Genomic DNA, 25,049 nt, shown 5'->3' on the forward strand with positions numbered 1-25,049 from the left:
AATAGATCAGTACAAGCAATGATTTTGACAGTGTATGCAAATATCCATAATGGTTATTATGTGCTGAACAAGGTCTATCGCTAAGAGCATTTTATCTGTTTTATATTATACCATTCTCTGTTATTTTCTTTAAAGTGCATTTTAAAAATTTTATTCCCAATGGATTAATTGAATAGATAAGTTCCTGATGCTACTAAACTCATGTAAAAAGATAGATAATAAGATTCCTTTATTTCCTTTCAGATTTTCAGACGATGCTGGTTGGTTTTCAAGAAGGCTTCTAGTAAAGGACCCAGAAGACTAGAAAAATTTCCAGATGAAAAGGCAGCGTATTTCAGAAATTTCCATAAGGTAAGTTACAGTCTTCGGAATTGCTGGGGAATAACTGGACCCTTGGCTACAACTTGTGGAGACATTTCTTTTGATAGATGAAATCTGCAGAGGCAAAAATGCATGGCCAGGATAAAATGTCTCTGTTCCAATAAAATGCAAAAGTTATTTTTCTCCTTTATCTTAATCATCTGCTGTAAATGCCAGTGGTACCTCTGCAAAATGAAAGACTCATTTTTATTGCTGCTTTGCAAAATGAGATGACTCATAACTCAACCAGATCATTTCCCACGGTGCTGAGTGGGCATTTCCCGTCTGTTCAGGTTAATTGTACATTTGTTACTTTGATTTCCACTGTCGGCAACATTTAGGAGATAAAACTTTTGAGGATGGAGTTAGCAGTGCTAATGACACTTAATGTACATGGCATTTGCTGATTACAGCCTTAACAAGACAGTGGTCGACATCAAACAGGCTGATGTGTACAGATGTGGCAGAAATTCTATGAATGAAATACCAGTTTCTTAAGAATTAAAAGTATGTAAGAAATAACCCTACAATGATGCTAGATGTGCTGCCTCAGGTTATCTTTGAGGAGAACATCAAAACACAGTTACGTATTTGCTAGTGCTGTGGGGGAGTCCTGATCAGGACTCAGAATTGTCAAAGAGTATTGCTCGTTGGTCGAATGTCTTAATAAGCTCAGTAAAGATTCCTATTCCTCATTGGGTTTAACATAGAGTAAGCTACCCTGACTAATGGAATGACTTTGTGGAATTTATTTTATGTGACATATAGATCTGATTTCTCCTTTTATTAAACAGAGTGGTTGCCAGGGGTAAGGGGGTGCAGGCGGGATATATAGGGGGAGCGCAGAGAATTTTTAGGTCAATGAAACTACTCTGTATGACACTGGATCTAATAAAAACATTGAAGGTATAGTTAAAATCCTTCTCACCAAGAAAAGTTTAGGTCCATATTATTTTACTCATGAATACCTCAACATATTTAAGGGGAAAAAAGAATCTACATAAATACTTAAGGAAAATGAAAAAGGTGGAAGACTTTTCAACTCTATCAGACCAGTATTATCTGAAAAACAAAACTAGACAAAGATATTAAAAGAAAGTGACTGACCAATATCCCTACGAACCTAAATTTCTTAACAAGCTAATCTAATTCAACAACATATCAAAATGATAACATATGACCAGGTGACATTTATGATAGAAATTCAAGGTTGTGTTGTTTTAACATTTGAAAATCAATCAATGTGATAATGCAGAACAAAAGAGAAAATATATCATAGGATCCTTTAAATAGATACAGAAAAGGCATTTGACAAAATTCAACATTCATTTATGATTTAAAACTCTCAGAAAATTAAGAATAGAGTGAACTTCCTTAATAATAATTTTTTTAAAAAGTGTATGGGTCTAACAAAACCCACTGAAAAGAAAAAGGAAGAACCATTTCTATACTCAGTGACATAATTGTTTGTTGAAAATCCTTGCTCATCTTCAAAACAAGCCCTAAAACTCATGAATAAATTTGGTGAATGATATGTCTATAATTAATTGCACTATTAATAGCAGTTAATACTTGGTAGATTAAAGTTTTAGAAAGTACTGAATTTGCAATAGTGCTAACAAATAATTCTGAATACATTTATCAAAGCACATGTAAAACCTCTACACTGAAAATTATGGAACATAATTGAGAGAATTAAGGAATGATGATACAAATAAATGATGAGATGTAAAATATTCTTAGCAGATTCAATATTGTTTGAGTGTCAATAGGCCCCAATTTGATATATATTTAGCATAATTGTAATCAAAATTTCAGGAGTCTTTTTGTATAGATATTGACAACCTCATCCATATGGATATTGTATAACCTATAAAGTTACAGAAATCATGATAAAGTGATTTTGCAAGAAAATATCTATGTAGATCAATGGAAGGGAATAGAGACGTTGGAAATGAATTCACACATATATGGTCAATGGCATTTGAGAAAGATATGAAGACGAGACAATAGGTAAAAAAAAAAAAAAACAGTCTTTCCAACAAACCGTGCCAGAACAACTGGTGGTCTCTATGTAAATAAGTGAACATGGATCTTCCTTCACACCATACACAAAATAAACTCAAAACAGATCATCAGTCTAAATATAAATGCTAAAACTATAAAAATCCCAATAGTAAATGTAGGAGAAAATCATTTCCACCTTGTGAACATTTCTCAGGACACAAAAAGTATGAACCAGAAGAAATCATTGGTAAATTGAATGATATTGAAATGTAAACTTTTTTCTCTTCAAAAGAGCCAATCAACAAAATAAAAAGGCAAGTCAGTCTGGAAAAAAGTTATGCAAATGTGTATCTGACAAAGAACATGTATCCAGAATACTTAAAGAATTCATACAACTCAATAATGAGAAGATGAACAAACCAATATTTAAAAATGGGCAAAAGATGTGAACAGACATTTTCCAAAGTAAGATATATGAACAGCAGCTAAGAACATGAAAAGTTATCTGCAAAATTTAAATTCAAACCAAAATAAGATACCACTATCCACCCATTAGAATGGCTAAAGTTGCAAAGGCTGAAACTAACTAGAGTTGTCAAAAATGTGGAGTATCTAGAACTCATATGTTGCTGATAGAAATGGAAAATTGTACAAGTACTTTGTAAAACTGTTGGGCAGTTTCTTCAAAAAGTTAAACATATGATCCAGCCATTCCACTTCTGGGAATAGACGCCCCCCCCCCAAAAAAAAATGAATAGCTGTGTCCAAATAAACACATATACAAAAATGTTCATAGCAGCTTTATTCAAAGTAACCAAAATGTGGGAAAAATGCAAACAGGAAAATGAATATTGTGATCTATCCATCAATGGAATACCACTGAACAATACAAAGGAAACACCTACTGATACATATAATAACAGATGAATCTCAGAATCGTTATGCTGATTGAGAGACATCAGACACAAAATAATACATATTGTAGGATTTCATACTAATTTAATAGTAACAACAATTGTATTGTCGGTTGCCTAGTTTGAGGGAGGAATGCATGGAGGGATCGACTTCAAAAGAACATAAGGCAGTTTGGGGGGATGATGGAAGTGTTCTTTATCTTTATTGTGATGGAAATTTGAATGGTGCCTACAAATGTCAACACTCATTCAGTTGTTCCCTTTAAATGATGCAACTTATCATGCATGAATTATTCCTCAATAAGGTTAATAAGCTAAAAGATCATCCTGGAAAAAAAAGACTGTGGAAAAAGATTAAGAATATTAACCACTGGTGTGTTGTGTGCATATGTGTGTGTGTGTGTGTGTTGTGTGTGTGTGTGTGTGTGTGTATGTAAAACATTTAAGATCTACTCTCTTGTCAACTTTCAGGTATATAATACAATATTGTTAACTGTAGTCACCGTTCTATACATTAGATCCCCAGAAGTTGCTCCTCTTACCCTTTGATTAGTAATGATGGAGATGTTAACTAACCTTATTGTGGTGATCTTTTCACAATATATTAGGTTGGTGCAAAAGTAATGAAGTTTAAGAGGTTAAAAATAATTGCAAAAACCGCAATTAATTTTGCACCAACCATATCCAAACATCACACTGTACACCTTAATCTTATACAATGTTACTATACTCATATGTCAATTATATCTCAACAATGAAGTTCGAATGAAAAAGAATTTTAACCACACTTCGCAGCTTGTAAGCTTGTGGGCTCTGGACTCTAGCTCCCATATTTAATATCTGTGTGGACTTGCATAAGCTATTTAAGCTCTATGTACCTAATTTTTCTCCTCTGATATATTAAGATTACAATAATGTCTATCAAAGAGAGTTATTGTAAAGAATAAGACATATAATGAGACATATAATATAGACATATATTGAGATTAAATATAACTAAATGTGACTAACAAATGAAGTTTTATAGCTAAGCCTATGACTGCTTACTTGGCACATGGTAAGATGGAGCAAATGCTAGCCATTATTAATCTAGGCTGGATGTGATGGTGAATTGAATGAAGATATTAGTATTGAATTAGGAGTCAAAGGACCCGTTTTGGATATGCTTTGTGAAAACTGACAGGCTGTACTTAGGCACTGGATATTGGGTGTAAGTGAAAAGCAGGTCTCCTGGGTGATTCGTGAGTTTGGGCTTGAGCCGCAGAGATAAGCATAGAGCGATTCATGAAGATGGAGACGACGAGAAGGGCAGACTTTGAGTAAAAATCACAAGCTTTCACTTTGTATGTGTTAACTTTGAAATATCTATTCAAACAAAAATGTCAAGTAGTTAATTAGACAAACAAATGTGGTCTTGGGTGGGGGTAAGGTCATTGATTAAGTGATTCATTTCGCTGTCATTGGCATATTGATACGGTAGTAGTTTATTACGTAGCACTGGACAAAACGTCCTGGGGAGAGAATGAAGAAAAAGGAGGTAATTAACACTCCAACATTTAGAGGATTAGCTGAGGTGGAGGAACCAGGATAGAAACCAGAGTAAAGCAGCCAGCAAGATGAAAAGAATAACATTGGAGTGAATCACTGGAAACCAAGAGAAACTGTGTTAAAAAATTGAGCGAGTGGTCATCTATGTCTAGTTTGAGAGACTGAAAAACATGACAGAGAAGGGAACACTGGATTGATAACATGGAGGCCATTGGTGGCTTTGTCAAGAGCAAGTTCAGTGAAATATGGGGACTAATTTCTCTTGAAGTGACTTATGCAAGAATGAGAAGTACGGAGGAGACAGCTACTTAAGCATTTTATTTCGAATTTTGCTGTAAAATGGAGCCAACATATGTAACAAATATGTTTATTTTGAAATATGACATGTATTTTAACACACCTGTATGCCTATAGGAATGGTCTAGTAGACCGAAAATATGATGATTAGAAGGTGCCTGTGTGTAATTATAGGGTTTAGTTTTTCAGAGAACCAGAGATCATTCATTTTAGCAAAAAAGTAGGACTAGAATATGAGTGCAGATATAATTAGTTGGATAAAAATTAATACTAGAAAACTATGACTAATACTCCAAAAACACACGCACACTTCATGTACGACTATGTAGCCTTCTATCTCCAATCTGAAAATGAAGCAGCCGAAGATGAAGAGGAATGCAGAATCGGAAGAGTTAATCTTTTAATAAATAGCTAAACTGATGTCATAGCCTGTAAATGGAAGCTCCCTAAAGCACTTTAATAACTAGAATCAGTGTATGTGACAGCGAAAATTTACCTTTCTCATGTGAAGATTAATGTTTTTCTTATTGCAACTTACTCTTCATAGTACTTGGGAGGCTAATTCCGTTTCCTAGTGATTTAAATTTTCTTTCAGGGACTTTTTTTCTCATTTTTTTCTTCAGTGATTATGAACTAAGACAGTCAAATTTGACCAATCCTGATATGAAAGAATAATGTGGGCATGATTCATCAGTAATAAAAAATTACTGATTTTTTAAAAAAAAGTAATAAGAGTTGTTTTCAAGAATGTATGTAAATGGTCTCTTCTCTTATTTTGGTTCTTTTTAGTAAGTTTTGCCTAATCCCTCTAACTGGCTATTTTAGTATAGGATATAGGTAAATATCAGAAGCATTGCCTTTGGACATGTTCAGTTGAAATGTTTATGAGGCATTCAAACCAAAATATTTGTGCCAACTTCACTACTTTTCTTCTTCCTACAATCTCAGCTAGCTCCGTGACAATGACTTTTTACGTCTTGTTTTCTTAGAATGTACATGGAGTGTTCCTAAAATTCTCTTGTATCATCTCTTCTCTTATTCTATAATGACAGTCTCCATCACTCAAATGTGATTGGTTCCACCTCGGCATCAAAATTATATTACCATTAAGCAATTCTAACCTTGCTCAAATCAAAGTAAACACTTTCAACAGAAAGAATTGCTTTCACTGTGTGCAGTAAGTAGTAGACAGTCTGTGTCCTGCCTCTGAGAGTAACTGCCATTACGCTACCAAGAGACTTTACTAGGCAACTACTATTAAATCCAATTCCATATAATAAATAAAATACTATTTTAACATAATATATACTTTCAGGAGACTCCTGTCCAGTGGCAAGACAGACACCGAGGCTCAGAAGGTGAAGAAGATACAGACACACAATAAAGACACGAATTGCCCGCCTCTCTAGGACTGTTATGAGGCGTAACAAGATACTACAAATGAACTTTTTTTAAGAGTATTTGGAGCAATGAGAAAATGTTAAGAGTTAGCATTATTGTTTTGAGATTTTGCAATCAGATGAAATAATGTTTGTAAATAGCTAACTCTGATGAAATATGGTGACATGCACAGTGCAGGTATAACAGTGTAAGGGGACAGTTCCGTCTGCCTCCAGCAATTAGAACTCTCCAAAGGAGGTGGCGGTCAAGGACTTCTTAAGATTACTCTGCTTTGACAAAGCAAACTAGTGGAGAGGATTGCATTACTAAATGAGGAGGAAAAAGTGGCATTCCATGTGCTGAAAGTTACACTGCAGGGTGAGGTGAAGAAAATTTGAGCAATCTGGTCCTGACAAATGCTGAAAGGAGGACCAGTGTGGGGGAAGATAAGCTCTAAAGAAGTGGCCGGGGTATATGAAGAACGATAAATACCTTACTCAGGAGTTTAGTCTTGATCCTTTAAGCAGTAGAGAAGTTGTGAAGGGTTTTAAATGGTTTTTCATTCTTCAAATATATGTTTAGAAAAATATGATTTGCATGGCATCACATCACATTATTGGATAAGGGAGAGACTGTGTACAGAAAAATGAGTTAACTGAATATTATAATATTCCCACATTCCCAAAATAGACAACAAGGTCCTGAATGGAGAAAGGTAAAGTGAATGGAAAGGAGATAGATTTGGGTCATATTTCTAGGTATCGTCAAATAGAATTAAAAAGACTTAGTAACTCATTGGATATAGGAAACATGAAAGAGGGAGGATTAAGACTGATATCTTTTCAGGCCTGGGTGACATACGAATAGTCATGTGGTTCTTGGACGCAGGACCGTGTGAGGAGAGTTTTCAGTGGTGAAGAAAAGAAGTCGTTCTTGGTAGGTTAGATTTTGGGGTACTTAGGAGGTATCCACGTAGATATTTCATTAAACAATTAGAAGTATAATCAGATTGTAGTGGAATTGTCCAGGAAATCTATTGAATAGAATTAATGATAAAGCGGGTGTATATGAACACCTCTCTGTGAAAGCCTGATTAGTGCAAAATAAAACTGTTTCTTCCAAAAGACATGGGCTTTTAGTACCAGCCTTATGGTGACATTCAGAATATTTCACATGTATTTCAATTGTATGTTTATCAAGACTTACAAGTCAAAAAATTGGCCCTAAACTGAAAAAAAAAATCAGCTAATTCAAGGAATAATAGAAAATTATGAATAGTGCCATTTAAGTGAGAAACTGTTAGAATAAATGTTGAAATACCAAACGAATTTATGAAATGTATAGTAATTATCAAGACTCTTTAAATATACTCCTAAGTGAAAATAATAATTCTAAAGAGATAATTGTTTATTTTATCAAAAAAGAAAATTATAAAAACTACTGACATTTGCAAAGGGTTCTAAGAAGAGAGAGGACAAAACTTTAGAAGCTGTGTGTGTCCTGCTTTCCCCTGGGGCTGTCTCTCCCTATGACAGGGTGGGTGGGAGTGCGAGGTACAGAGAACGCCACCCCAGGAGTCAGGGGGTGTTAATTTCTCCAAGGCCTGGACAAGCAGCCATCAAGTCAAACAAGAGCAATCGTAAATGTTCATGATATTTTTATCCTGAAATATACTCTTTCCCGTGACAAATCAAAAACTAAACCATCACTACCCAGGGCTTTCTCCATTAGTTGAATTATGAATCCCCCCTTTTTTTTTAGAAGTGAACACTGGTAAAGCTATACATTTCTCATAGTTCCCTCTGATAGTCAGGTAAATAAAGGAAGATCTTTTCTTTATTTCAGTCTTTCTTTATGAGAAAGATGGGTGTATTTTCAACTTTATTTTCTCTTGGGCAATTAATGATCACTCCAAATATTGGATCTCCAGAATTGGGGGGGGGGAATTCCTCATTTTCAAGATGGCCTTAAGAAATAAGACTAGTACGAATTTCCCCAATTGTTCTATTTTTTTTTAATGTTTAAATATAAAGTTGTGGTTAGTCAGTTATTTTGATAGGCCCTAAAATCTGCTTTGGTGCTCAATATTAATAAATCAAGAAAAAAAACAAATGAGTGAAATATTTCCAATCTAAGTGAAGGATTTCTGAAAAATAAGCTAACTGCACAATTATTTCTTTGCCGACTTTGTGCTGTGCTTTATCTGTAACATACATATTACAAAGCTTATGAGTATTAATGGTCTCATTTAGACATTTGATATGTTTACTGTGAGAGAGATCTTGCTGCATAAATCAATTTTTATATAAAACTGCTGTAAAATGGTATATACTTTCTTTTTTACTTCTTGATAGAAAGAAATTTGAAATTCAAATCACTAGCTGCTGAAGGAAGTTATTAAAAATGCATTAGGGTTGAAAATTTAGCTGTATGTAATTGTCATAACAGATATTCAAAACAAATTTATCCTCAATGAAAACTGAACTAAAGCAATTTACATAGAATCAGCTAATAAATTTTCCTATTTTTTCTAAGCAAATGAAAAGAAACAGTTTATAGAAATTTTAATAAAATAAATACGAGTGCTGTCCATCGGGAGGAAAATATAAAGTCCCTTAGAAGGATGAATGAAAATAAAACTATGTGAAATTCCAGTGCTGAAAACTATGTGATGCCAGAAAAGCAATGCCTGTACTGGGGCCAATCCTATTTCTAAATCCCCTATAACCTGACATTGAAAACATAATTTTATTCCATCTGGTTTACTCCTATTTGGAGTTGTCTGTATTTTGTCTAAAGCAAACACCTGAGAAAGTTGAAAAAAATGAAAACTAGTCACCTGTGAATATAGCATATCCTTAAAGATAGAAGCAAAATCATTGATAAGCATGGAAACAGGGCATGTGTACCATGCATTACGTTGAACATCTTCATTTCTAGTCCAGTGGCTACACGCTTGGATAGGCACACACTTGGTGTGATGTGAAGGGTGTTCAAAGGCTTGGTGTCTCTTCAAATACTGCTAGAAGTTCCCAGAGTGATAATTGTTTATTCAGGTTGAGGCAGCTTATTCACTAGATCATTCATCCATTCATTTATTCATCCATCTATAATCTCTTATCTTGAAGAGGTCTGGTTTTTGTTGTTGTTGTTGTTGTTTTTTTTAACATAAGCTCTTATTTACAAACACATTCATTCTTGGGACAGTCGCACATTAATCCATTATTAATTGTTTTACTCATATGATCACATGATAGTCATTCAGGGAAGACTCAAAGAAATGGAATATAAAACGTTTGATTTTAGGTAGGATGAAAAGATAGAGGGATATGCCCAAGGCACAGCACACTGGTGCACCATTTGTGCAGTGTCTCTGGCAGAAATGGGTGGGTTGTGAATGACCATCTCTAAAGCCAGATGTCAGCAGGACAGACCAGGAGTTAAGACCTTCGGGTGGAGTCAATCGACATAGTTGTGAACTAAAAATAAGAGGGAACCCCCAGTGTTAAACTTCACTTTGTTTGCATCAAGGACAATTAGAATTGACATCTAAACATTTAAGATATCTCCAATAAGAATCACTCTGTGCGGCGTAGGGACGCCACGGAAAATAGATCACTCAGCAATCAGGATTTTTGCTTATAACCTAATGCTCCACAACAGATGTCTGTTCACTGAGAAATAAGGAATCAGACTCTTAGAAAATATCTATAAGATTGGTCTGGGCTTGACTTAGAGGATACAGAAGTATGATTTATGTTAGCAAATGACTGTCTTTATTTCACTTTTTAAAACTATCCGCGCGCGCGCTCGTGTGTGTGTGTGTGTGTGTGTGTGTGTGTGAGAATCATCCATAATGGTACTACATCAAAAGAAGCATGGTTTGACCTAAACAGTATCTTTCTCCCCCTTTCCTTCCTGTAAAATGCAAATAATATCATATCTCACAAAGTGAGATGATAATTTAATGTAAGATAATATGCAAAATGTAAAATGACTATGGTTATACAAATCATTTCTCTGAAACCAGGGAAATAATTCATACCAACTTTAGAAAAATGTTGAGACCAACTTGCATGGTAAAGTAAATTATAATTTCAAACAAGTCATTTTACATGGTAAATTAGTAATTTTAGAAAGAATATTCAATAGCACAAATCTGTTATGACATTATTTTCATCATCTCTGAAGCACTTATACATTTAATTAATGGATCCAATTCCATTAATTATTATTGCAGAATATCATCAAAGCATTTTTGGTTTTTAAAAATCTGTTTTTTTACCCATTAACAGTCTGGCTGATTGTGCAATATCTGACAGACGCAACAGGAGAAAAGCTTATTGCATAGTGGTTCACTGAGGATAAGCTGTTTTTCTGTCATTAATGGAAAGTTATATATTATATCTCAAGTAATGACTGCATATTTATTTACAGTTTGAAAAATATTTCAGTGAGACTTCATTCATGAATTAATACTTTGTTCCTCACTGTAATATCTATCTAACAACTTTTATGAGTAACAATGTTTTATGTTTATTTCAAATTGTATAATATTTTTTTAAATGTAAAGCCTTTCATATCTAATACTTCTATAAAAAAACGTTAAAATTTTAATTAACCATTAACAATCCTAGGTTACAAACCAATAGCAGCCATTGGACTGATTTTATTGATTAGAGAACAGGTTCTTAATTTAAAGAACCGTGTGTTTTTAGAGTCAATGAAATGACTTTTTTTGTTGATAACTGTTGCATTAGTTCTACTCAGAATTTTTTTCATACATTATTTGAGCTCTGGAAGAAATGGTTAAATTGCTACTGTATAATATTCAGGAAAATAAGGGTTTGTTTTTTGTTTTTTTACTTTCATTTATTTGGAGACAGGGAAAGAGAAATTTAAGTATTTGCTTAAAAATGCAATTATTTTCCTCTAGCTCTCCTTTTCTATATCTTTGAATCAAGTTAATCATACTTAGATATCCGGTGTACTATAAAATTAAATTTTAACCTGATTTGCAGTAGCATGGATTTCTTCTGTAATCCTTTTATTCTTTCCTAAAATATTTGCGTTGGTATAGAGAAAATTGTCCTACTAAGCTTGGGGCTACCATGACATTCTCCTAGACTTAGAGCTGGTACATCTGACTCTCTGACGGTGGGCTAAAAGTCTACTTTCCTATCTTTTATTCCAGTTTGATCTTGCAAGTAAACTGATGCAACCAGACCCATCATTATCCCCAAGTTTGGATCTTTTCTACAGTTCAGTCACTAACAATAATTGTCAGGCTGTTGTCATTTTCTGTTGTTGCATCACAAATTGCCACCAACTCTAGGCCTCAAAAGACACTCATTTCTGAGTTCACAGTTCTGTATGTCAAAAGGCCCGGCCTATCTGTGTTCTCTGATGAGGGTTTCAGGAGCCTGAGGTCAAGGAGTCAGACTGAGTTGTTCTCTGGTAGCTCTGGAGAAAACTCTGCTCCCAAGCTCCTTCTGTAGCTGGCTAATTAACTTCCTACCAGCTGTGGCACTGATGCCCTGTGTTCTTGCTGGATGTCAAGCCGGGGCTGCTCTTAGCCACTGAGGCTGCCTGCCTTCAGTCTGTGACATATTTGGTTCTTTCCCTCTCCGAGACAGCGATGGCAGACCAAATCCTCTCAAGCTTTGGACCTCTGACTTTCTCCTCAGTGACCAGCTGGAGAGAATACTCTGCTTTTAAAAGGTCCCATGACTATTCAGACACACCCAGAGTGTCTGTGCTATGATCTAACTCCAGTGGAGTACTATTTCAATTTTGGTTTTATCTTTTCTTTAGGAAGGGCATTTTCAGTCTGGCAAAATGAGAGAGTCACCTTTCCCTCATTATAGGTACTGTATTTGAAACAAAACACAACGCAACTTCCATTCAGGCATGGGTTTAATTTAAATAATTGTTAACTCAACACCGATTTATAACTCCTTCCTTTCTCATCTACACTATAGAGACTGAGAAAGCTAAATGATCACTTTTTTATACTTACTGTAGTTAGGGAGGTACATTTCTGGACGAGATACAAATTTAAGTGTGCTGAAAGGTATAGAAAGTATCTTTATGTTTTCTGATATGGCCAGCAATGTCCCTTATTTATTTTTTCCAAATTGAAAGCATAAGGGATGGAAATGCAGCGTCCATTTTGCACCCATGAAGAGAACAGCAGGAGAGAAATGCCAAGAGGGCAGGTATTTGGTCCTGAGATGCCCCTCTGATATCATCAACTGTTGAACCAACACTAGTAATTGTCAATGTCAGAGTTCTTATCAGCGAAAAATAAGGTCCTGTTTGCTTAAATCAGTGGCCAGCAAGCTTTAAATGGCAAGATCGTAAAAATTTTAGGCTTTCCAGAGCGTAAGGTCTGTGTTGCAGCTTTGCAGCTCTTCAGCTCTGCAGTAGTAAGTACTGCATTGAACAGACGTAGAGCCTATGCAGACAAATGGCTGCACTATGTTCTGATAAAACTTTATTTATAAAAACAAGTGATAGCCCAAACTTAGCCCACAGGCTGTAGCTTACCTACTGCAGATTTTAATCACTGATAATTGGCTGTTCTATTACTTGAAGATAGATAGATAGATAGATAGATAGATAGATAGATAGATAGATAGATAGATATAGATACATATAGATATAGATATATAGAGATAGATTTAACTATCTTTAGTTAAATAGTTTAACTATATTTAGTTTAACTTTAAAAAGCATTAATAATCCTGAATATTATGTCTAGATGCTGTAGCTATAGGTAAACATTAGCAAAATATGATTGGCAGCTAACTCATGGATCACACCTAGAATTGGTCTCATAACCTTAGGAAAGTAACTCTAATCAAAATCAGAAAGGAATAAGTAAAATTATTTCTGTTTGTAGATGACATTATCCTATATGTAAAAAACTAAAGACTTCATTAAAAAACAAAAACCCTGTTTGAACGAATAAATGAATTCAGTAAAACTGGAGGATACAAAATCAACATACAAAAATCAGTTGCATTTCTTAACACCAACAATGATCTCTCTGAAAAGGAAATCAAGAAAACAATCCTATTTACGATAGCATCAAAAGACTAAAATACTTAGGAATAAATTTAACCAAAGACGTGAAAATACTGTACACAGAAACTCTGACATGGATGAAAGAAATTGAAGAAGACACATGGAAATATCCTGTGTTGATAGATTGGAAGACTTAATATTGTTAAAATGTCCATAGTACCCAAAGAAATCTACAAATTCAATGCAATCCCTATCAAAATCCCAATGGCATTTTTCAAAGAAATAGAAAAAGCAGTTCTAAAATGTGTACCAAACCACAAAAGACCCTGAATGGTCAAAACTAACTTGAGCAAGAACAAAGCTTTAGGCTTCACACTTCTAACTTCAAATTATACATCAAAGTTTTAATAATCAAGAGTATGATCATGGCAGAAAAACACACATATACCAATGGAACAGAATAGAGAATCAAGAAATAAACCCACACGTATATGGTGAACTAATTTTCAACTGAGTTTCAAGAATACACAATGTGGGAAGCATAGACTCTTCAATAAATGTTGTTGGGAAAACTGGATATGCCTATACCAAAGAATGAAACTGGACTCTTCTTTTACACCATACACAAAAATCAACTCAAAATGGATTAAAGATGTAAATGTAAGACCTAAAACCATAAAACAATGAGAAGCAACTTTAGGGAAAAAGCTCCTTGACCTTGGTCTGAGCAATGACTTTTTCAGTTATGACACCAAAATTTCAGGCAACAAAAGCAAAAATTCTTTACCATTATACACTCACTCAAATAAGTAAATAAACAAACAGATAAGTATATGTACCAATTTTATTTTCACTGTACTTAAGAATGACCTTGATGAAACAATAAAAGTTGATTTTTTCCAAATCCAAATCCTTAAGTACATCTTTTTAATATTCAATTTGAAAAAATAGTAAGAAAACATAAAACTCTTCTGCTACATACTGATGTGCAGTGCTCATCTCCAGGAGGACCACTTTGTGTGCTTGTTGAAGTTAAAAGCAAAATAGCTCATTTTTTTTTCAAGGAACAACCTGTCTTAATAAGAGAGTGTTCGGCAGACAAACTATAGTCATTCAGACTTTTGAATTTATGAAACATCTTCTCAGAAAAAAAACCTAAATGAACCTGTTTTCAAGGACAGTATTTATTAACAATGCTAAAATTTCAGTTTCAAGTGAAAATTAAAATTTGGAAACCTTGTGACTGCATTCCTGAGCTTGATTTCTCAAAATTGACAGATTTTTCTGTGAAAATCAAGGGTGATATTAATGCATATTTTTATATTGATAATGAAATGTCTACATTTGTAAGATCATCATAACTCAGTGAACCAAAATTATCTCAATAATCAGTCAAAGTTGAAAACAGACCTATGGATTTTTATGGAACAGAGTGTAAAATGTTTATGACATGATGTCAGACTTCCCATGACAAGATCTTTACAAAAATATTTGTCATATTTAGAGACAGAGTCAAAGAATATCCACAGTTAGCAGAAAACTCTCTTAAATTATTCTTGTCTTTTACAATTTCATGTCTGTGTGAGGCCTTACTTTCTGTATATACTTAAAATAATATATTGAAACAGATTGAATTCAGGAGACTTGAGTATCAAGCTGTCTTCCATTAAACCAGACATTAAGCGTTTTACAAAAATGTAAAAATATCGCCATTCATTACCTATTTGGAAATTTTTTTATTTTAAAATATTATTCATGTTATCATAAAATGAGTTGATTAGTTTTTTTAAACACAAATAAATGTTGAATAATTTATAAGTTCTAGTATTTCTTATAGAGATCACCATTAATCCACATCAAGCAGGGCAGGAGAGTAAGATTTGGAAGTTGTCTGCATATATTTTATTTTACTTATGCTTTAAAATCCAGGGGTTATATCCACAAACTGGATGCAGATATACAAACATACCTCGTTTCGCTTCACTTATCCTGCTTCACAGATATTGCATTTGTTTTACAAATGAAAAGTTTGTGGCAATGCTGCATTCAGCAAGTCTATCAATTCCATTTTCCAACAGTATTTTCTCACTTCGTGTCCATGTCACATTTTGGTAATTTTGACAATATTTTAAACTTTTTCGTGACTGTTATATTTGTTATAGTGATCTGTGATCAGGAATATTTAATGTTTCTGTTGTAATTGTTTGGGGGCACCACCCACCATGTCTATATAGACAGTGAACTTAATCACTAACTGTTGTGTTTGTTCTGACTGCTCTATCGACCTGCCATCCCCTATCTCTCTCCCTCTCCTCCGACCTCCCTATTTCCTGAGATAAAACAATATTGAAATTAGGCCGGTTAATAACCCTGCAATGGCCTCTAAGTGTTCAAATGAAAGGAAGAGTCATGTGTCTCTCACTTTAATCAAAAACTAGAAATGATTAAGCTTGTGAAAAAGGCATGTCAAAAGCCAAGATAGACCAAAAACCAGGTGTCTTGCACCAAACAGTTGTCCAAGTTGTGGATACAAAGGAAAAGTTCTTGAAGGAAATTAAAAGTGCTACTCCAGTGAACACGTGAATGATAAGAAAGCCAAACAGCCTTGTTGCTGATAAGCAGAAAGTCTTTGTGGTCTGGATAGAAGGTCAAACAAGTCACGATGTGCCTTTAAGCCAAAGCCTCATCTAGAACAAGTGCCTAACTCTCTTCAATTCTATGAAGGTTGAGAGAGGTGAGGAAGCTGCAGAATAAAAGTCTGAAGCTAGCAGAGTTTGGGTCATGAGGTTTAAAGAAAGAAACCATCTCCAGAACATGAAAGTACAAGACGAAGCAGCAAGTGCTGATATAGAATCTCCCACTAGTTATCCAGATCTAGCCAAGACAATTAGCTAATTTTGAGAAATTTCCACACCCACCCCAACCACCATCCTGATCAGTCAGCAGTCATCAACATCAAGGCAGGACCCTCCACCAGTGAAAAGATTAGGACTCACTGAAGGTTCAGATGATGGTTAGCATTTTTTAGCAATAAAACACTTTTGATTAAACGATGTATGTATTTTTAGAAATAATGTTATTGCCCATTTAATAGACTACAGCATGGTGTAATACAGGGTAAACACGACTTGTATATGCTCTGGGAACTCAAAAAATTTCTGTAACTTGATTATTGAGATATTTGCTTGGAAGTGGTGATCTGGAACAGGACCTACAATATCTCCAGTGTACCTGGACAGATCCTCCTCTGTGCTTCTTAACTCTGTTTTTAATTCAATCACAGGGTTTATCACTGCTGTTTGTGAACTATGAAGTCCTACAGAAAAAGGCTATGTGCTTCATCTTTGAACAGTTTGACTTTATCACCATGGATCCCTTAGGGATCACCCCTTAAAATAAAAATTAAATAACACCGGTTATCAAAGTCATCATTTAGGGATGTTTATATTTGGTTTTTAATTGTATCACTTATTAGACCTCAATATTTTACATTTTTGACCATGTTATTTATTGACTTAGGTTTAAACAACCTGAATCATTTTCAAGTAATTTTCCTTGAATTAAGTTATGTTAATTTCATATTTATTTGAAGTGATTATTATAGTGCTTTTATTAAACTTTAATATTTTGTATTTTTACAACCATATGAAAATCCATATTTAAGAAATATATATTGGACTATTATATAATGCAATAATTTATTGATTTATTATTGAAATGCTCTAAGATTTCACAATCGTAATAAATGTTGATAATTATTTTGATGTCACATTGACAGGTTTTAGACTAACAAAACATTTTTATTTTAAACCACATAAAAACATCATTTTAAAAGTCTTCATCTAAGAAAGTACAGTTTCCTACTAGATGGTGAATCTGTATAATAGTAAGAGTGGAAAGTGAGGATAGGAGATTGAAACATAGTAGATCTTGATTTTAATTGTTCTGATTCAAAATATTGTTTGAAATATATATTGAATTGAAGAGGGATGGTTCCAAAGATATGCAAACTCCTTAGAACACCTTCTGGTATGATTTTAAAACATTTTATAATCTAGTATAACACTTGAACTTCCTAACCAAGACAAGTGAAAAGTAGAATTGTCTACTTCTCATAAGTACTTTGCTTTCCTGGCGTCTCTTTAATGTCTTAGGGCACACTGAAGTGGATGGCATCACACTATTGATCAACAACTAAAAGCTTTGCACTATTCTGGAAACCAATGTAACAATGTCTGCTTGAAGAGGTTGTCTACATTTGTACATGTAAATTTTACAGACGTGCAAAAACTTTGTTTGAACTACATCATCTGTCAGATTGCCCAAGGCACCGAAGTTAGAAATGCCCTAATGTTTGACATGGGTACAATTTTTGGTCATGTATTGATCATTTTAACTTTCTATATTACTATATTCTAAGAAACGTTGGCGATATCATCTTCACTTTTGGAGGTTCAAATTTTTTAAATGTATAAAATATATCTATTAATTTTTCTCCATTTTGAATAATTATTAGTGATTGATAGTGCTTCTTGGATGGCATTGTGAGCCATGAATGGAATTAAGTCTTTTTCCTTCAACAAAATACTTCATTTGCAGTTAAGGTACGTGTGACAAAGTGAAAGTATTGAACAGTAATCAAGCAAATCAAACTGGTACCCTTGTCAAAGACAACATAAACACCCAATTCCTGCCCACTCTAGCTGTCCTCTGCCACCTAAGTCATCAGGGATGACTGAGCAACACTGTGAAGTTCCCAGTCCAGAGGCACAGGTTCACTAAACACTGAAACCTAATTACAGGATTGTAGATGCTTCCCCTACACCTCACCACCACATACTAAAGCACTATTTATAGCACTTCCTTTGACCCAGCTTGATCAAGCTATCAGGTAAACTTTACAAGGCATAACAAAAGGCAAAAAACATAATTTGAATAAACAGAAAAAGCATCAGAACCAGACAGGGAAGGGATGTTAGTATTGTCAGACCAGGAATTTAAAGCAACTATGATTAATATGCCGAGATAAATTAATATATTAATTTATCTACTCTAATGGATAAAGTAGACAGCATGCGAGAGCAAATGGGCAATGTAAGAAGAGAGATGGAAACCCCACAAAAGCACCAAAAGGAAAAAAGATCAAAAACACTCTAACAAAAATGAGGAATATCTCTGATGGACTTATATAAGTACACTAGATATGGCTGAGGAAAGAATCTATGAGCTTGAGGACATCTCAGTAGAAATCTCCAAAACTAAAATGCAAAGAGAACAAAGACTGGGAAAAAAGAAAGAAAGAAAGAAAGAAAGAAAGGAAGGAAGGAAGGAAGGAAGGAAGGAAGGAAGGAAGGAAGGAAGGAAGGAAGGAAGGAAGGAAGGAAGGAAGGAAGGAAGGAAGGAAGGAAGGAAGGAAGGAAGGAAGGAAGGAAGGAAGGGAAAAAAACAGAAAGAAAGAAATGCAGACTATACAGGACTATGGGACAATTATAAAGTGTGTGATACATGAATAATGGAATACAAAGAGGAGAAGAGAGAGAGTAACAGAAGAAATATTTGAAACAATAATGATCGACAATTTCCCCCAAATTAATGTTAGACACAAAACTACAGATTCAGGAATCCCAGTGAACACCAAGCAGGATAAATTTTTTAAAAATAATAATAACTATATCTAGGCATATCATTTTCTAACTATAGAAAATCAAAGAAGGGAGATGAGGGTAAGGGGGAACAAATATATGGTGATGGAAGGAGAACTGACTCTGGGTGGTGAACACACAATGGGATATATAGATGATGTGATACAGACTTGTACACCTGAAATCTATGTAATTTTAGTAACAATTTTCATCCCAATAAATTAAAAAAAAAAAAAAGAAAGAAAATCAAAGAAAAAGAAAGAATCCTGAAAGAAGCCAGAGAGGAGGGGGAACACCTTACCTGGAGAGGAAGAAAAAGAAGAATCTCATCCATCAGCCCCTCAGAAATCATTCAAGCAAGAAGAGAGTTGAGTGAAATATTGAATATGTTGAGAGAACAACAACAAAAACCAACCTCCAACGTAGAATTCTGTACCCTGCAAAATTATCCTTCAAAAGTGAAGCAAGAGACTATCAGCCAAACAAAATTGACAGAATTTGTTGCCAGTAGACCTGACTTACAAGAAATGTTTTCAAAAGTTTTTTAGAGAGAAGGAAACTAATATAAGTTAGATGGTTGGATCTATGTAAAGAGAGGAAGTGCAACAAAAAAGGAATAAGTGAAGGTAAAATGAACACCGTGACCATTTTTCTCAGAAGAAGATCCATTGCTTATATTTAATGACACCAACATTTTAGAGTCCTTTTGTCTGCCGATCAACAGGTGTCAGTTTCATCATGACTATAGTCCTACCAGGAACTTGCATGGTGGGTGGGAGTTAGGAGGGGGTGAGATATGAAATCCAATCAATATGTAACAAAAATGTATTGAGAAACTTTTGTGTACCACAAGTTGTTGTTATTTACAGAAGATAGAGTTTTATGAAAAGCACAGAGTCCTTACTTTCAGGGAGCTAGTCTACATAATTTTACATTATTTCAACATTCAGCAAACAATGACCAAAACTGAGTCATAAGTGAAAACACTCTGCTTTATTCTGTATTGGTTTTGCCTACAGTTAATCGGGAAGGAATACAGACATCTATTAGACAGTGGGTTAAGAGAGTAATATCACAGATCATTTTGTTTAAGCACTCTGGTACATAGTATACATTGTACACTGAATTAAAACTATTTTTCTTTCAAGGTAACTGAACTGCACAACATCAAAAATATAACCAGACTGCCTCGAGAGACAAAGAAGCATGCAGTAGCAATTATCTTTCATGATGAAACGTCCAAGACATTTGCCTGCGAGTCAGGTAAGCAAATCATAGGCCCGTCTACAGCTTGAGGAAATTGAGCTGCTCCTGAGACAGTGGCCCAGATGGATTAAGATACACCGTTGAATAGGATGGCTTATTGTGATGAGAATGCACCATAGAGGACTTTAGTAAGGAGCTCAACATATTGATTTCTACAGATGTTTGTGGTGCTTGTTTATTATCTGTCTGTGTCTGGATTTCACTCCCAGGTGGTGGGAGGACTGTTAAGGTTTCCATTCAAGCTTGGAGACTGAAGTAAACAATGCCTGGGAGATGTCGTTAGGGCAAGCTTGTGACTTGTTGGGTTCTGGTTGTGCAGATTGCGGCTGTGGGCATTTGGCAGGCCAATAATAATGCTGTCTTGCAGGAGTGTGGGGCATAGCACAGCCTCCGTCGCAACTGTTTCGAAGCAGAACTCTGAGCAGTTGGTTGGTTTCATGTATTCTCAGTACTGCAAGTAAATACATTTCAGATTGCATTTGAGCATCCCGGTTCATAAAGCACTCTGACGTTATTAAGACCCAAGGCAGTTTGCAGTTTGAACTTGCAGTGTTTTTCATTTTGGAATCCCCCTGCTATGTAATATATTAGTTGGCTTATGATAGCTTTTTAAAGATTTTGCTTAATGAAATGGTGCATCTGTTTTATAATGGATGGAAGCAAAAAAGCACTCAGGATTTGAAAGATATAAATTTAAAATAATAGTTAAATCTTTAGGAGAAGCTTTATTGAGTTTTGTTTGTTTGTTTGTTTTGTTTAAGTAAAGCTCCTGAATTTATAGGTAAAGCTTATAGGAATAAATAATACCAGGTTACGTTATTTTAAAACTGATAATATCACTTTTCCTAAATATAATTATTCACACATCCTCAGCTGCACTTATGTTAGTTTTACTAAATGGAATTAGAATTTATCAAAGTGTTCCTCTTTCCTTGAATGCCATTATTCCTTTTGCTATACTTGTCATCTGACATCATACATCTTGTAAAATCGACTTTTTTGGAGTTGCGTAGAAGTCTGTTAATTGGTAATATAAATCCTCATATTGCACTAAATCCTGTCCCAACCTTGCTGGCATCATATAGTAATATCTGAAAGTATTTGCACCTTCTTGTTCACTGTGTTAAAGCTGTCTAACCATTTTTTTCTGAGCTCTTAAATAATGTCTCATATTAAAACCAGTAACAACCAGAAAATTGGTTTTCCAAAAAAGATAAAAGGTAATTGTCACTATTGGTGGTATGTTTCAGGTTTCAATTCTCACGACTGTGTTACATTTTTGAAATGGTAGAGCCACGTTGTGGATACATGGGTAACACTGAAGTCTAATATTTCAGATAAGAATGATGTGGAATTATGTTCCTACATAATTCAGAAATGCAGGCTCAGAGTTGTAACCCAAAAGTCTGAAACTGAAACCATTTTAAAATTATTGATTGATGGATTGGCAGCAGTGGTGGTTTCATGTAAGATTTTTGAGAAATGTAGGGCTCTTTGTTAAAACAGAATGGCTTTAATTTCCAAGATAAAACTTTCTGGAGAGTGAGGTTGAAGCCAGATCCAAATGTAAAAGTAGAAAAATGCTTGTTTAAATTATGACTTATTTGAAAGCATTATTTGTTTTTTTAAACCATATTCTGTGCAAAGACATAATAGCAGTGTGCTTGTAGCTAGTATAAATTATGTTTAAGAAACAACGGCACATTTGAAAAACAACTGTCTTAGCTTCATGGCATATGTCAATGGAACAAAAGAAAATACTTGAAATAGATAAACAACAAATTTGACCACTTTTTCTTGAAAATTATATTTTTAGATAGATGTTAACATGCGGTAGTCCATATTTGTTGATAAAATGGCGAATTGTATGGGGGAAAAAAAACACCACAAACTGTAGAGAAGCCAGAAATGTGAAAATCAAAATAGTAAGCTTAAAGCCCATATTAAAAGGAACTCTCTCATTTCTTTCTAATGCAAACACAGGTCAAAGAGTATTCTCATAATGTGTACTGGCAATGAGAATTGTTTCAGTTATTTTTTTCAAGAAAACTGGCAACTGTTACTGAATAAATATACATACCCTTGACTCGGTGAAACTCTTCAGAACACACACCCTAAAAGCACATGTGCAGGAGGATGTGTTTTTAAGCCCATTATGTGTAATGATATCAAAATTGGAAACCAATGAATGCCTGTCAAGAAAATAGTTGAACAAATTATGGTATATTCTCACGAAATAATATACAATAACTAGGAAGAATTCTAATTAAACCAACTAGCTTGAAGACATTTTTAGTTCTACAAAAACAACCAGCAGAAAAGTATATACCGAATAATCACATTTTGTAAAATAAATAATGAGAGAGTGTGTGTGTTTTAACAAGTATTAACTAGGGTGCAGAAGATGATAATGAGATGGATGGAAAAGGAAGATGGGAAATAAAGACAAGCAAAAAAGGAACGGTAAGAAACTAAAAAGAACAGAAGAAAATACCCAGCATATAAACTATCCCATTTACATGAAATTATGCGTATGTGAATGCGTATATGAGTGCATCCAGTTTTTTTTTAAGTTAGTCATCATGGAAATGCAAATTAAAGCCACAATGAGATATTAGCATGCACCTATCAGAATGGCTAAAATTTAAAAAAAAAAATTAGTAACACCACCAAATCCTTGTGAGGTTTCAGAGAAAGTGGAACGTTCAGACATTGCTGGTGGGAATGTAACATGGTACAGCCACCCTGGAAAATGGTTGGCAGCTTCTTACAGAATTAAACTTGTAATTATGTTACAATCCAACAACTGTATTCTTGGACATTCATCTCAGAAAAAAAGGAAAACTTATGTTCACACACACACATCTGTGCAACCTTGTGCATAGTAGCTATTTAATAGCTAAAAACGGGAAAGAACCCAATGTTCTTCAACAAACCAGGGTACACTCAGACCGTGAAGAACACCTCAGCAATGAAAAGGAACAAACTATTGATCTAGGCAGCAACCGGGAAGAATGTCGAATTACGCCAAGTGGGGGAAAAAAGCCAATCCGAGAAGATTACCTATGCTGTGAGTCCATTTTTATAATACCTGAGAAATGACAGATTTTAGAAACGGGGGACAGATTAGATGCCAGAGGTTAGAATGGGGTTTGGGGTGTGGGCCTGGGAGTATAAGATCATAAAAGGGGCACATGAACTTGTATTGGAACTGTTGATTGTCATGGTACCTACACAATTTACACAGGTAATAAATTGTCCAGAAGTTGCACACACACACAACCAAGCACAAGCAAAACTGGGGAAATCTGAGCAGATCGGGGCACTAACAACGTCAGTATCCTGGTTGTGATATTCTACTATCATTTTGCAAGAGATCGCCACTGAGGGTACGTGGGCAAAGTGTGTGCAGGATCTCTCTGCAGTATCTTCTACTGCACTTACCTCAATAAAATTAGCAATAAAAATTAGATCTGTATCTATTATCTGCAAGATCACCTATGATGTATTTTTAAGTTAAAAAAAAAACTGGGTGGGGGAGCGTTGTAGGGGAGAAGTGTTTGGTATATTCTCATATGGTAAAAAGAAACTGACAACAATAACAACACGCAACAAAAAGTCATCCTAAATGTGTGCCTGCACAGCCTACGTATGTTGTACGAACACAAAGCAACGTGTGCTCAAGTGCATCGTCTGTGTCCTGCTCCTTCTGACATTGAGACCTTGTATGACCTCCCCTCCCTGCCTGCTGGCTCCTTGCACACATAGTTCACCTGGCCATCTCGTCTCCTTACTCTGTCAGGATAGGCGTGTCGTGCCCCCTCGTGTTACTACTGCCGCGCTCTCTGCTCCAAAACACCCTGAACTTGAACTTCACGTCTCTCTACTCTGTTAGATTTTATGCTCGATGAAGACATGACCATACTTTCTTTCTCACTCTGGAATTCCAGCACCACAGTGCTAATAAGAATTTGTTGGCTTAATGAATTAACGAATCAGGAAAATTTATGTTGAAGTTTTGTTATAGTGATATATTTATCATTCTCCTTTTTCAAAGAGAATTTTTTTTCAAAACAAATTTCAGAGACTAATTGGGCAGCCCCATGGAATTATTTAAATTGCCAAATGACAGATTACTCTGTGTTTGGGAGAGTGGGGGGACGACCAATGTGTTGCATTCATGCGTGTGAGCATGTGTGCATGTGTGTGTCTGTGTGTGTACATGAGTGTGTAAATAGCCATGGTCCACCAGGTCTGCTGCAATAACTCTATGAGTTATTGTTGGATACCAATGAGAAATTCTGCATTTTGCCTATTCCTTGTTAAAAAAGCTCTGTTCTTCTTCTTCTTCTTCTTCTCCTTCTCCTTCTCCTTCTCCTTCTCCTTCTCCTTCTCCTTCTCCTTCTCCTTCTTCTTCTCCTTCTTCTCCTTTTTCTTCTTCTTCTCCTCCTCCTCCTCCTTCTCTTCCTCCTCCTTCTCTTCCTTCTTCTCCTTCTCCCTCTTCTTTTATGTTCAGTCTCAAGTCAGTGTCTAACGAAACCCGGAGTTGGGTAACAGATTGTGCTTGCTTTCATTAAGGAAGAGAGAAAAAAGGGGAAAAAGAGCT

The 25,049-nt window shown here is 34.9% G+C and overlaps 1 protein-coding gene across 1 annotated transcript in view; it reads left to right on the top strand.

Moving 5' to 3' along the window:
• The window catches only part of DOK6 (docking protein 6), a 289,477-nt gene that overhangs the window by 88,534 nt on the left and 175,894 nt on the right, over nt 1-25,049 (top strand). The window contains exons 2-3 of the mRNA XM_033087784.1: nt 244-351; nt 20,326-20,440. Coding sequence (XP_032943675.1) covers nt 244-351; nt 20,326-20,440 — 223 coding nt within the window. The remainder of the gene's footprint in view (nt 1-243; nt 352-20,325; nt 20,441-25,049) is intronic.

This window comes from Rhinolophus ferrumequinum, chromosome 19 (genome assembly GCF_004115265.2).
Source record: "Rhinolophus ferrumequinum isolate MPI-CBG mRhiFer1 chromosome 19, mRhiFer1_v1.p, whole genome shotgun sequence".
NCBI classification, from domain to species: Eukaryota; Metazoa; Chordata; class Mammalia; order Chiroptera; family Rhinolophidae; genus Rhinolophus; species Rhinolophus ferrumequinum.